At 41.2% G+C, this 13,383-nt stretch overlaps 1 protein-coding gene and 1 long non-coding RNA gene across 2 annotated transcripts in view; one reads left to right on the top strand and one right to left on the bottom strand.

The window, feature by feature from the left end:
• The first annotated feature begins 5,574 nt into the window (after positions 1 to 5,574).
• The window catches only part of LOC130514888 (uncharacterized), a 71,379-nt gene continuing 63,570 nt past the window's right edge, over positions 5,575 to 13,383 (top strand). The window contains 3 exon segments of the mRNA XM_057014758.1: positions 5,575 to 5,738; positions 5,827 to 6,028; positions 6,937 to 7,086. Coding sequence (XP_056870738.1) covers positions 5,731 to 5,738; positions 5,827 to 6,028; positions 6,937 to 7,086 — 360 coding nt within the window. The 5' untranslated portion in view covers positions 5,575 to 5,730.
• LOC130514940 (uncharacterized) lies at positions 10,681 to 13,323 on the bottom strand. Its single transcript, XR_008947097.1, has 2 exons — positions 12,282 to 13,323; positions 10,681 to 11,565 (listed from the first exon to the last, which is right to left on the bottom strand). It is a non-coding gene; the product is annotated as an uncharacterized LOC130514940 (long non-coding RNA).

Raw genomic sequence — 13,383 nt, 5'->3', positions numbered from 1 at the left:
GGAAATCTGTCTGAAGGCACCTTCACCAAGAAAGTAAGAAGATTAAAGAATAACAACTATAAGCTTTAACAATTTAACCGTTTCAAATTGGACGTGAATGAAACAGATAAAATACAAATCTACAGATTACAGCAATTCTTTTCATTGAAGTTTATTGAGAAAGATCAGTTGAGAACATCAGCTAAAATCAACTCCAAGACTGGAAACTTAAATGAAGACAGGAACTCAGGATTGTTGCTTTCTGAAGGAAAGACTCACACTCTTCCTCTGGAAACCACTTTGGTTTGAAACGTTCTCCTGTGTGAACAACATTCAGGCTCCCAACAGATGAGAAAAGAATTGTGCTTCAGCTCCGCTGGTGTGTGAGAACAAGCTGCAACAACTCCAAAGCAGGGCTGTTAGAAAAGAAGAACTTCATTTTACTGTCTCGTCCGTGAAAGAGACAACAGATTTCTCTGTCCCTGCTGAGTCTGTAATTTAGCCTGAAACCCCAGAAAAGATGAGGGACAAGTTGATCTGTGTGATCCAGTTTGATACAATAACATTAACTGGAGATTCTTTTTTACAGTACAAAAACTACAGATTCACTCGACAGTCAGATCCAAACAGCCATTATTGCATCTCTATTAATGACATCACCGGCCTTGAGGAAGGTAGAGGAGCTCATGTTGATGACATCATCCTGGCCCTAAAAGGACACGTGAGAGATGGTTATAAGGTAAAATCACCTCATATTTGATATCTGAACATTTTAGAGTTGAATATGTTTTCTCTTAAAAACTCACATTTTATTAAACAAAAATTGTTAATATTGCTGTGTTATTTTCCAGTTCAATCCATCATCTCCTCTGAATGAAGGTGATGAAGGTTACAACCCCTCCCCCACTCTGCAAGACCGAGTCCACGTCCTGTTTCTGTCATTCCTGCTGATGGTGCAGTTATAATAACAGATGAAATGGTGAAGAAGATGAGAAAGATCAGAAGAGCTGCCAGTGACATGGGTGAGTCTTATTGTGGTGTTCATTTCAGATTTCCTTTTTACCAGAGGAAATGTGATCATTCATGACCTCAGTAATGACCCTGACTGGTCTGACACCTGTAAGTCCATGTTGGCTATTCAGAGCTAGAAATGCTCTGGATTAATAATCCACAGACTCAGTGTTGAACAACACACTTCAGGCCCATATAGAGATTCTGTCTTAGCCTCTAATGTGGTTTGTTCTGATGGATCAGCCTTTAATTGAATGTTGTGATTGTGTTTTAGTAGCTCCCCCTGGTGGACAATATTCTCCTCAGCTCGGTTAGGCCAGCTGTCTGCCTGTTATCCTGGTGGGTTCTGAGTCCAAACAAGTTCAGGTTCTGATTCAGTTTGTGTGTTTTGTTCAGGAATCCCACAGCTGGCCATTATCACTAAAGGTGACAAAGCCAATGAAAGACAATGTGGAAAATCTTTACAAGAGCAAATACCTGAAGCAAAAGGTGATTTAATTGATGATTTCTGGACTATCTTTGGTTGTTTATGATGTTAGATGACATGTTTGAAATGTAATATTTGCACTTCAGGTTGATGAATTGTTTGTCACCGTGGGGATTCCACTCAACTGCATCTTTCTGGTGAAGAACTATGACGTAGTACCCAACATCAAAGATAATGTTGATGCACCAATTCTCTGTGCACTGAGACAGATCATCAGCTTTGGAGAAAGGTTCCTCAATGACCAACAAAATAACATGTAACATCATTTAAACTGATCAAAACCCTGACATTAATATTTTTTATGCTACAATTATTGCAAAGTCACATTGCATAAATAAAAAGAACATTATGAAGTGATTGAAATGAAGGCTAAAAATCTTTTTGCAATAACGTATTATCTAAGAAACAATATATGCAATTAACAGCATGTTTAAATCTTGAGTGTACTGGATTGATTTTTCTTTTGTATCATTTGGCTATGGTAAGAAAATAAAAGCTTTTTGAGGCTCCAGGCCCTATCTTCTCCACTTTCTTCGACGTTTAATTTAGATTCCACATACAGTGTCTTTCACCAGGCTCATCCGTGCATACAAGGGGTGTTTGCAAGCATGTTTTAGAGATATTATGATGCTATCAGTTTCTCTCGATAAGCATGACCCCGAGACAAATAACGGTGGGATGGAGTAAATTCCCTTTTAAGAGGAAAATACCTTAAGCAGGTCCAGGGTCATATGAGGAGACCCTCCCGCTGATGGCTGGTTGAGAAAAGGAGGAGAAAGTAAGGTGAGAGTGACAGCAGCAGGAGAGAAGGAGATGATGTACAACAATGAACCTTGACAGTGTCAAGCCTCAAATACAGTGTTGATCCACCAACAGTCTGTTCACTGGGAAAACTGTCTCATTGATTACAAAAGTATGCAGTTTGAGTTGGACATTTACCTCCTTGTAAAGAACCTGGCTCACTCCAACAGAGAAGCTTTTCAACAAGGATACCCTGGACGTCTTTTGATATTGGATATGCAGAGCACTCATAGATACCGTAATCAATCAATATAGTGACAATCAAATGAATCAAAGTCTGTTCCAATCAAAATTGTTTCTAGGTGCTTTACAGAATCCCAGGGTCTGACCCCCAACAAGCAACAGTGGCAAGGAAAAACGCCCCTTTAACAGGAAGAAACCTTGAGCAGGACCAGGCTCATATCAGGGAACCCTCCTGCTGATGGGGGGCTGGGTAGAGAGAGAGGAGAAGTTCATATTCTGACTCAGTTTGTGTGTTTTGTTCAGGAATTCCAGAGCTGGCCATTATCACTAAAGGTGACAAAGCCTGTCCAACTGTGAAAGACAATGTGGAAAATCTTTACAAGAGCAAATACCTGAAGCAATGGATCATCATGATGTTACTGTTGCTATGACATGTTGTTTGAAGTGTAAACTATATGTTTGCACTTTAGGTTGATGGATTGTGTGTCAGGCTGGGGATTCCATCCAACTGTGTCTTTCTGGTGAAGAACTATTCTATAGAAACCAGCAAGATGATGTTGATGCACCAATTCTCTGTGCACTGAGACAGATCATCAGTTTTGGAGACGACTTCATCTATGATGTGGAAATAAACATGTAAAATAATTTGAACCAATGAAAACCTGATCTTAATTGTTCTCGGAGAATGGACTGAATTAGCAATCCCACAACCTTCATCTTTGCTTTGTCTAAAATCCATTTTGGACTTGACTGTTAAGGCTAGAGAATTTCAGTGTTGCCCGTTGTCCCAATTCACGAACCTGTATTCGTCCAATAATTCGTCCATACCTCTTTCCTGTATTGTGTTGCCACTTCATCGATTCTTTGGCTTGTGCTGAGACCAGTTCTTTATTCTCTATTGTTGCATCGCAATATTCTCGAGTGTGTCACTGTTGATCCGTGCGTTCTCTGAATGAAGACTCTAAGGAGAAAAATACCAATTTCAAAATGTATTTAGCAAATAGAATCAATTCAACATACAAATATTAGGGAGCACCGGGCCAGTTCAAAGCCCTACAACCAAACCATCCCTCGACCCAGTCTTTTATAGAAACAAATTGGCAAATCATTGATGCTAATCCAGGCCAATGTTGTCCCGATTGGATGACTCGTCTTCTGCTTCCAGTTCCATTGGATGCAGACACAGTCCTTGTTCTCCGTTGTTTTTAACCGTTTCCCAGATAGCCAGGTCAAAGTTCACATTCTTCTTGCAGAAACTGCTACTTTCTAACTGCACCAAGTTTTTAAAAAAAGTGTTGTGGGTCTTTTTTATACTGTCAATCTCTGTGTGTAGATCAGCTCTACGGGGTTATTTTGTGGATTTTTTAAGTCCACTAAAAACGGATCCAGATGTGTGTCATTTATCACTGATTCGTGTGGCACATTCAATGTACTGCATTACATATTTTTCCCAAAAAGAATGAGCGTATCTTTCCGCAAGTCTTTCGTTGGGACAAATAACCGAAAGTGAAAGTAAAGTTCTCTGAAGCCTATTTAAGCACCGCAATCACTGGACACCCTTAGTCATTCTTTACAAGAGCAGAGAAGCAAAGGTAAGCTGGTCCAGTGTTTCTTTTTAGACGTTTTTGCTATAGTCTATTGTAACAAAGTAACAATATTTCACTATGGACGCAGCGGCGGCCAGCCATCAGAGGGCGCTGGGGCGCCATCTTCTCTGTTAAGAAGGGGAAATTTAAAATCTATTTTTTAACAAATTCAGTCTTGTCGGTATGCACTAATGTGTGCTGATATTCATTAGGCACCAGCGTGGCGTCGCAGAATTGTACGGTCTTGGATTAAACATGAACTTGTGGGGATGATGGAGAAAATAATGAGCGTGGTGGAGCTTCCACCCAATTTTTATGAAAGGGTCAGGAAGGAAGAGAAAAACCGTGTCGGAGCTGTGACCCGACAAACCTTTTTTTCCTCGCCGACACCCACACTTGATTTGTACAGATTCAGCTGAAGCCTTTCTGTTAAGTTCTCAGGAATAAAAAAATATTTTAATGTGTTAATCTGTGTAAAAAGAAAATACGAGGCAAATCATTGCAACCTTTCTGTATTTTATCATAGACAATTCATTACTCAGAAATGTGATGTTTAATAGGGGTTAATAAGTATGCAAGTCTGATCCTCCTCTCCGCATTCATAAGTAAACAGCTTCCGAAGTTTGGCATTTATTGCCAAATATCATATTGTAGCAAAAGAGCAGAGCCTGTGCACCAGAACCAGGCGGTGGAGCCTTTCTTTACACCCCGCTTGTCGTGCCTCAACCAATGTTTTATTCAACAAACAACTGTAGCTCACATTGCTAAAGATGTTAATATTGGCGCTAATAGAAAGACGTCAGGCATGCCTGATCCTTGGGGGCCGCACCTCAAAATGTACAGGACATAAAAGGATCTGCTGCCAACATCCAGGTGTCAGATGCCAATGTTACACTTGGACGGAACCCAGAATACAGACGGGGCTTGGGAAATGTCAAATTGAAACGTTTATTAACATATTTTTACAGAGGGCAAGTGATACCCAAACGCGCCGCGGTGAATCGTGCGGAGAGACTCAACACGGAACGTTGCTCGTCGGTTTTTGAGTTTGAGACCTCGGAAGGAGAAAAGACACCAGGTTCATCCAAACAGGAATAGGGAAGTTGCAAAGTCTATGAACTCTCAGTTACCGACAGCGCGATCTGACACTGATCTACTGGTGTTGGAGGCTTAGACTTCCAATCTAACTGATCAGCCGAAGTTGAGGCAGCAGCCAGAATCAGCTGGGAAACAGGACTGCCACGCCGCCTGGTGGAAGCAAACAGCAACTGCAAAACAGACATAAAAAACTGACACATTCTGTATTTATGATTTTATACGTTTTCAAGTTAATTAGCTGATCACTAACACATTTATACTATAGAATTTTGCTTGAAGAGCAGATAAGTAGTGCATGTCTCTTCCACCACTTTAGTGAATTCATACATTCTCCCACTTTACAGGTGCAGTGATGGGGAGCAGTAAGTCCAATTCAATTTTTGTAAAATGAGCAATTGAACAATAAATGGATGGTATTAATGTTTAGCAAAACAATATTGAAATAAAACCAGAAAAACTGGACACAATAATTTAACCCAAAACCTTCAAATACAAATTTGTTGGTTGTCTGACATTTATTCCAATTTGATTAACATATTTTATCTTTTTAGAATTTCTCATATCGTTCCTCAGCCATGGAGGGAAATGCCAGCGTGAGTAGCAAATCTGAGTGTTGATGCAGTTTCTCAGTTAAACTGACTGTTTTTAAGAAGCCCAAATAAAAATTTGTATCAAATGCAGGAACAACAGAGAAAATCTCAGCTTTGTCAAACATTATGAACCTAAAAACACTGACGTCCAACATCTCAGAGTTTTGGTGCATGGACCAGTTGGTGCTGGAAAGTCCAGTTTCATCAACTCTGTTGACACTGTTTTACGACGTAAAATCACTGGCCGAGCTCTCGCAGATGGAAATCTGGTTGAAGGCAGCTTCACCACAAAGGTAAGCAGCTTTGACTGTTAAAGAATAAGATCTATTAATTTTAACAATCCAACACAGTTTCAAATTTAACTTAAATAAAACAGGAATTATCTAGAATGATTTACTACCATAATTTAATTCATTAAATGTAATTTTATATTTCAGTCAAAATTACAGTGAGGCATTCAGTCACAATTTTAATTATTCCCAAACTCGAAACCTGAAGGATGACAGGGGAGATACCTAAACTCCTGGCATCATGGGGACATTCAAACCCCTCCAACACAAGCTGGTGATGAGGAGATTCCTTTATTAGCTAAAAACCCACAGAAGGAGTCAAGGCAATGCTACAAAGCAAAGGAGCAATCGGTGCTGTTAACTCGGAGGAATAAATATGACTAAAAGCCCCAAAATGAGAGCTATTTATCTCAAAATGGGAAAAGAAAGCCTTGCTAGTTCTATTACTGTAGTTTCAACAAGGCAAATGTGGCCGCTAGGCACAGCAAAAGAAGCGCACTGTCATGATGATAAGCCACCTCTGCAAAATGGATCCACTGGCTCAAATCAAGCTGGCAGGAGGTCGAGCAGAGTGAAGATGGAAGAGCTGGCTTCCAACGAATCAACTGTACAAGCCAGAAAGCAGGAATGGCCTGTCAGAATTAACATAAAGTCAACAAATCACAGGCACTGGAGCGAGGACACAACCACAATGGAAATGTTTAAAAGGATTTGTTGTCCAAAATTCTAGGCAAAGGAGTCCAACTAGAACACAGGAGGAGACAATTAGACCCAGAAAGAGAGATGAGAAACAGATAAAAGAGGAGAAGAGACAAGACAACAAAGACAGACTGACAGAACCTGAGAGTCTTTCATGTGATGAAATTTGATGTAATAAAAATGTTAACTCGAAATCCTTTTGTTATATATAGTATGAAAACTACAAAATGATCCAAGATTCAGATCCAAACAGCCATTATTGCGTCTCTTTTAATGACATGTTCGGCCTTGAGGAAAATGAAGGAGTTCATGTTGATGACATCATCCTGGCCCTAAAAGGACACGTGAGAGATGGTTATGAGGTACAATCACCTCATATTTGATATCTGAACATTTTAGAGCTGAATATGTTTTCTCTGAAAACACACATTTAATTAAACAAAAATTGTTAATATTGCTGTGTTATTTTCCAGTTCAATTCATCATCTCCTCTGAAAGAAGGTGATGAAGGTTACAACCCCTCCCCCACTCTGCAAGACTGAGTCCACGTCCTGGTTTCTGTCGTTTCTGCTGATGGTGCAGTTATAATAACTAATGAAATGGTGAAGAAGATGAGAACGATCAGAAAAGCTGCCAGTGGAATGGGTGAGACTCAATCTTGGGTTAATTTCATAAAATCTGATCAAACATGACCCCAGTATTCAATGACAAAATTTATGCCACAAAAGCATTCTGTATTTTACCAGAAAATATAACATCATAGTTGTAGTAAATCTAATAAACGAACTGGGCAATGCCACAAAAGAAATTAAGAAGTAGGCTGGCAGCAGGAGAGGTCACCCCAGTGAGAGAGGGTACATGCAGAGGATGTGGGAGAGATGGGTACTTCGAAACCCCACATCCTCACTGACTAAGAAGCGGCTCTTAGCTCAGTGTTCGAATATCCGCAATAAGAAGCTGCTATCACAGCTAGAGATTGACGAGGCACGGCGGTGTGCCTCACCCACGGTACAAATATGCTACGGCAGGGGGAGCCAGGTCAGTGTGGGGGTGATTTCATCATCACCCCCCAATATCGAGATTGGGTACACAGCCCCAATGACAGACGGAATGACCTGAGAGAGAGAATCATGGAGTCCTGGGGGAACCCAACTACCTCCCTGCCAAGGCTAACACACAAAGTACCAGACGAATCTCTACTGGAAGACATGAACACGGCGCTGTCAACCATCCCTACCACTACCATCACTGAGACCAACCAGCTGATGTATGCAGCGTCAACGGTAATCCTACAGATGCTTGGCTATAAGATGAAGAGTATGAATAGCCATAAGGAGCAAATGGCACCATGGAGGAGAAGGCTAGAGGCAAAAATCATGGCAACACGGAGAGAAGTCAGCCTCCTAACAGAGCTGAGTAGAGGCGTGAATCTAAGGACAGAGCGGCCCAAGAAGTACAACGAACTGTCCATACCTGAGGCACTGGAGACTGCTAAGCAAAGGCTCACAGCCCTGGCTACCCGACTAAAGCGGTACACAAGAGAAGTAGAGGAAAGGAGAATAAACAGGGTGTTCTCCACTAACCCAGCAAAGGTCTACTCTCAATGGCAGGGCAACAAGATGACAACAGACCCCCCAGGGCTGAGACGGAACAATACTGGAAGAGTATCTGGGAGAAAGAGGCAACGCATAACACTACTGCCCGATGGCTGCAAGACCTACAGACTGAACACAGCCAACTCCCAGAACAAGACCCAGTAGTCATCACCTTAGCAGACATCCAAACAAGAGTGTCCAAAATGAAGAGCTGGGCAGCACCAGGGCCTGACAAGATCCACGCCTACTGGCTTAAGAAGCTGACTGCACTCCGTGAACGCCTGCAACGAGGAGTCTAATCTCCATCATAGGCAGAAAGATGGAGCCTTAAAGCAGCATGGCCTTTGATAATGATTGATCAATTACTGTAGTAGGGTGTGTTTGTGTGTGTGTGTTACACTGACGTCCCAAAATGCTGACTCACTTCAGCTGCTGTTCTTTGGTCTCACTGTGACGTGACTTTTCTGACCGATTACATAATTTGTGGCTAAATGACCGAGGTTTTCTGTCTGTTCTGGTTCGTTGGGGTCCTCCCACAGATGCCGAGTCGTATCTTAGACCGACGACTGTTGCCATCGTGTTTGTGAAGGACGGGCTTCACGGCCATGGCACCGGGTTGTTTACATCCCGATGGGACCGCTGGGATGCTGCCCGGCCACGTGTATAGTTCTCATTCAGTGGAATTCACAAGGATGCCGGAGGCTCCCACGCCCGTTACACTATTATTATTGGGTTTATTTCTCCCAGACTGGCCCACTTGCCTCTTCGGCGTGTTTCCTCAGCGCTTTCTCCCGCTCGTACTGTGTGATGAGCTGCTCGTTGTCCTCCTTCAGCAGCTCCAGCTCCACTTCGTGCTCCTGGTTCTCCGCGAACACCGAGTCCAAATTCTCCAGGACGGCCACGACCAGCGGCATCAATTCCTTCACCACGTCCTCGTCGTATTTCCCATAAGCCTCTCGAACTCGCGGTAGATGGAGTTAGCCAGGCCCGATACCCGCTCGGACATCATCGCTGATGTCCCAGGGTCGTCCTGGTACACAACCCCGTCTTCCAGCTCCATTTTAGTGCTCTGCCTTTCACTATACGGGGCCTATATGAGCTATTCTTCGTTAGGTCGCCACAGAGGACGCCGTTATACACTTAACTAAAGGGAGCGTTTCGCTAAATAAACAAAGACATTGAGGAGGTTGTAGGAATGGACCGCTACGCTGGAAGAAAGGCGACGTGGATGTCTTCCTCCTTTCCCCTCACTTGCTTTATGCTGCGTTCATATACTTTTAAAAAACTCCGACTTTTTAGCTTCGGTGAGGGTCCAAATGAATCGGCGAAGTCGCGTTCCTGAACCCGATAGTTTATTTTGTGTATCTATGATTTTTTTTTTTACTCATCTAAAAAACAGAACACCTTTGCTGGTTTATTGGGTGTAATGGAGACGCTACCAGAAATCCTATAGCAAGTCCTTTCACCTTTGTAATACACTCAAGCAACGTCTTGACATTGAGAAACGAAACAAATAAAGTAGGCTGCGAGGGTTTGTTTTAAACTGAAAGATGATTGCATGTTTCAAACCCTCTAGGTTACAGCGGATAAATCTTCAGCCGCATCGTATTCCCTAAAATCTTGTAAACCAATCCGATACACATGAAGGCACCATGACGACAGCTGAGCTGGTGAAAGTATCACGTGACCACGTCGTATTTATGACAACAACTGCGCTCGTATCACGCAATTTTAGTTTTTCAGTTGATTCAAGACATAATCAATGAAATTCAAACAATCCAACACTTAAAACATGAATCTTCAATGAGTCTATATTTGAATTTGACATTTCCATTTAAGTTATTTAAATCCACCTGTGATAAGAGCACGGATCAAATCCTGCACTATCCAACACAGTTGCATCCTCGCTGTCCACTGAGGATCCTGAACACTGAACTGAAGACTGTTACGCTCGCCTTCGTTTTGCAAGTTCCTATAACGTGAACAATGGCCGAAGTCCTTCCATATTAGTCCTCGTTTCCCTTTTAACATAGGGTCTGGAGTTTATTCCTTCATGACAGTACCTCAACCAGTTTTAACTAAAACTCAAATATTCTATCTCGCTTTGGGACCCCAAATCACCTCTTAATAACAAGCCACGAGCTAAACTATGGAAAAGTACGATTGGAAAAAGTACCTAATAAAAATGGTGATGGGTCTTTATTATACTGTCAATCTCTGTGTGTAGATCAGCTCTACGGGTTATTTTGTGGATTTTTTAAGTCCACTGAAAACGGATCCAGATGTGTGTCATTTATCACTGATTCGTGTGGCACATTCAATATACTGCATTACATATTTTTCCCAAAAAGAATGAGCGTATCTTTCTGCAAGTCTTTCATTGGAGCAAATAACAGAAAGTGAAAGAAAAGTTCTCTGAAGCCAATCTAAGCATCGTAATCACTGGGCGCCTCAGTCATTCTTTACAAGAGCAGAGAAGCAAAGGTAAGCTGGTCCAGTGTTTCTTTTTAGACGTTTTTGCTATAGTCTATTGCAGGGGTCACCAACCTTTGTGAAACCAAGAGCTACGTCATGGGTACCGAGTCGTGTGAAGGGCTACCGCTTGACACACTCCTCTAAAGTAACAAATTGTGTGTGTGTGTGTGTGTGTGTGTGTGTGTGTGTGTGTGTGTGTGTGTGTATCAATAACTTAGAGTGGGTGACAGAAAAGATCAATATTCAACACTTTACTACTATTAATCTCAGAAATTGTTTAGATAATCACTCCTACTGAAAATTCCACTCCACTCACCAGCTTCACTTCCCGCTAGTTTATTCTCCACAAGCTCAAAGGTTCCTTAATGCGCACAATACTGACCTTTGAACTAGGTCAGAGTTTAACTTCACTTTATATTTTTATTTATTTTTAAGACATTGTCATTTTAAAATCTATGTAAATGCAGGTGTGATTTTAAAAATAGCGGTAGAAATTTTTTTCTTAGACTTGGGCGGAACCCAGAATACAGACGGGGCTTGGGAAATCTCAAATTGAAACGTTTATTAACAATATTTACAGAGGGCAAGTGATACCCAAACGCGCCGCGGTGAATCGTGCGGAGAAACCCAACACGAACGTTGCTCGTCGGTTTTTGAGTTTGAGACCTCGGAAGGAGAAAAGACACCAGGTTCATCCAAACAGGAAGAGGGAAGTTGCAAAGTCTATGTCTAAACAGGACTGCCACGCCGCCTGGTGGAAACAAACAGCAACTGCAAAACGGACATAAAAAACTGGATCATGACAACCAAATCACTATTAAAGGGAACAACAATTGTTTTTGAAAAAATGTGAAAATGTTCAATGATGTCTTCGTCAAATTTCTGTTTTTCCAACAATTTAAAGAGATGTTAATTATTACAATACATTCAATCGTAATTTTTGATGTAAACTTCTCCACAGCTTTGAAGGTCTTTGACACGTTCTGTATTTATGTTTTTGTACGTTTTCAAGTTAATTAGCTGATCAGTAACACATTTGTACTATAGAATTTTGCTTAAAGAGCAGATAATTAGTGCATGTCTCTTCCACCACTTTAGTGAATTCATACATTCTCCCACTTTACAGGTGCAGTGATGGGGAGCAGTAAGTCCAATTTTTGTAAACTGAGCAATTGAACAATAAATGGATGGTATTTAATGTTTAGCAAAACAATATTGAAAATAAAACCAGCAAAACTGGACACAATATTTAACCCCAAACCTTCAAATACAAATTTGCTGGTTGTCTGACCTTTGTCCCAATTTGATTAACATATTTTATCTTTTTAGCAATTTCTCAGCCATGGAGGGAAATGCCAGCGTGAGTAACAAATCTGAGTGTTGATGCAGTTTCTCAGTTAAACTGACTGTTTTAAGAAGCTCAAATAAAATTTGTATCAAATGCAGGAACAACAGAGAAAATCTCAGCTTTGTCAAACATTACGAACCGAAAAACACTGCCGTCCAACATCTCAGAGTTTTGCTGCATGGACCAGTTGGTGCTGGAAAGTCCAGTTTCATCAACTCTGTTGACACTGTTTTACGACGTAAAATCACTGGCCGAGCTCTCGTAGATGGAAATCTGGTTGAAGGCAGCTTCACCACAAAGGTAAGCAGCTTTGACTGTTAAAGAAGAAGTTCTATAATATTAACAATCCAACACAGTTTCAAATGTAACTTAATAAAACAGGAATTATCTAGAATAATTTACTACCATAATTTAATTCCTTAAATTTAATTTTATATTTCAGTCAAAATTACAGTGAGGCATTTAGTCACAATTTTAATTAATGCCCAAACTCGAAACCTGAAGGATGACTGGGGAGATACCTAAACTCCTGGCATCATGGGGACATTCAAACCCCTCCAACACAAGCTGGTGATGAGGAGATTCCTTTATCAGCTAAAAACCCACAGAAGGAGTCAAGGCAATGCTACAAAGCAAAGGAGCAATCGGTGCTGTTAACTCGGAGGAATAAATATGACTAAAAGAACCAAAATGAGAGCTATTTATCTCAAAATGGGAAAAGAAAGCCTTGCTAGTTCTATTACTGTAGTTTCAAACAGGCAAATGTGGCCGCTAGGCACAACAAAAGAAGCGCACTGTCATGATGATAAGCCACCTCTGCAAAATGGATCCACTGGCTCAAATCAAGCTGGCAGGAGGTCGAGCAGAGTGAAGATGGAAGAGCTGGCTTCCAACGAATCAACTGTACAAGCCAGAAAGCAGGAATGGCCTGTCAGAATTAACATAAAGTCAACAAATCACAGGCACTGGAGCGAGGACACAACCACAATGGAAATGTTTAAAAGGATTTGTTGTCCAAAATTCTAGGCAAAGGAGTCCAACTAGAACACAGGAGGAGACAATTAGACCCAGAAAGAGAGATGAGAAACAGATAAAAGAGGAGAAGAGACAAGACAACAAAGACAGACTGACAGAACCTGAGAGTTTTTCATGTGATGAAATTTGATGTAATAAAAATGTTAACTCGATTCTTTTGTTATATATAGTATAAAACTACAAAATGATCCAAGATTCAGATCCAA

Source organism: Takifugu flavidus, chromosome 18 (assembly GCF_003711565.1).
Source record: "Takifugu flavidus isolate HTHZ2018 chromosome 18, ASM371156v2, whole genome shotgun sequence".
Taxonomy (NCBI): Eukaryota; Metazoa; Chordata; class Actinopteri; order Tetraodontiformes; family Tetraodontidae; genus Takifugu; species Takifugu flavidus.
Note: the sequence above shows the minus strand (reverse complement) of the source record. Positions and strands in the feature narration are given on the sequence as shown.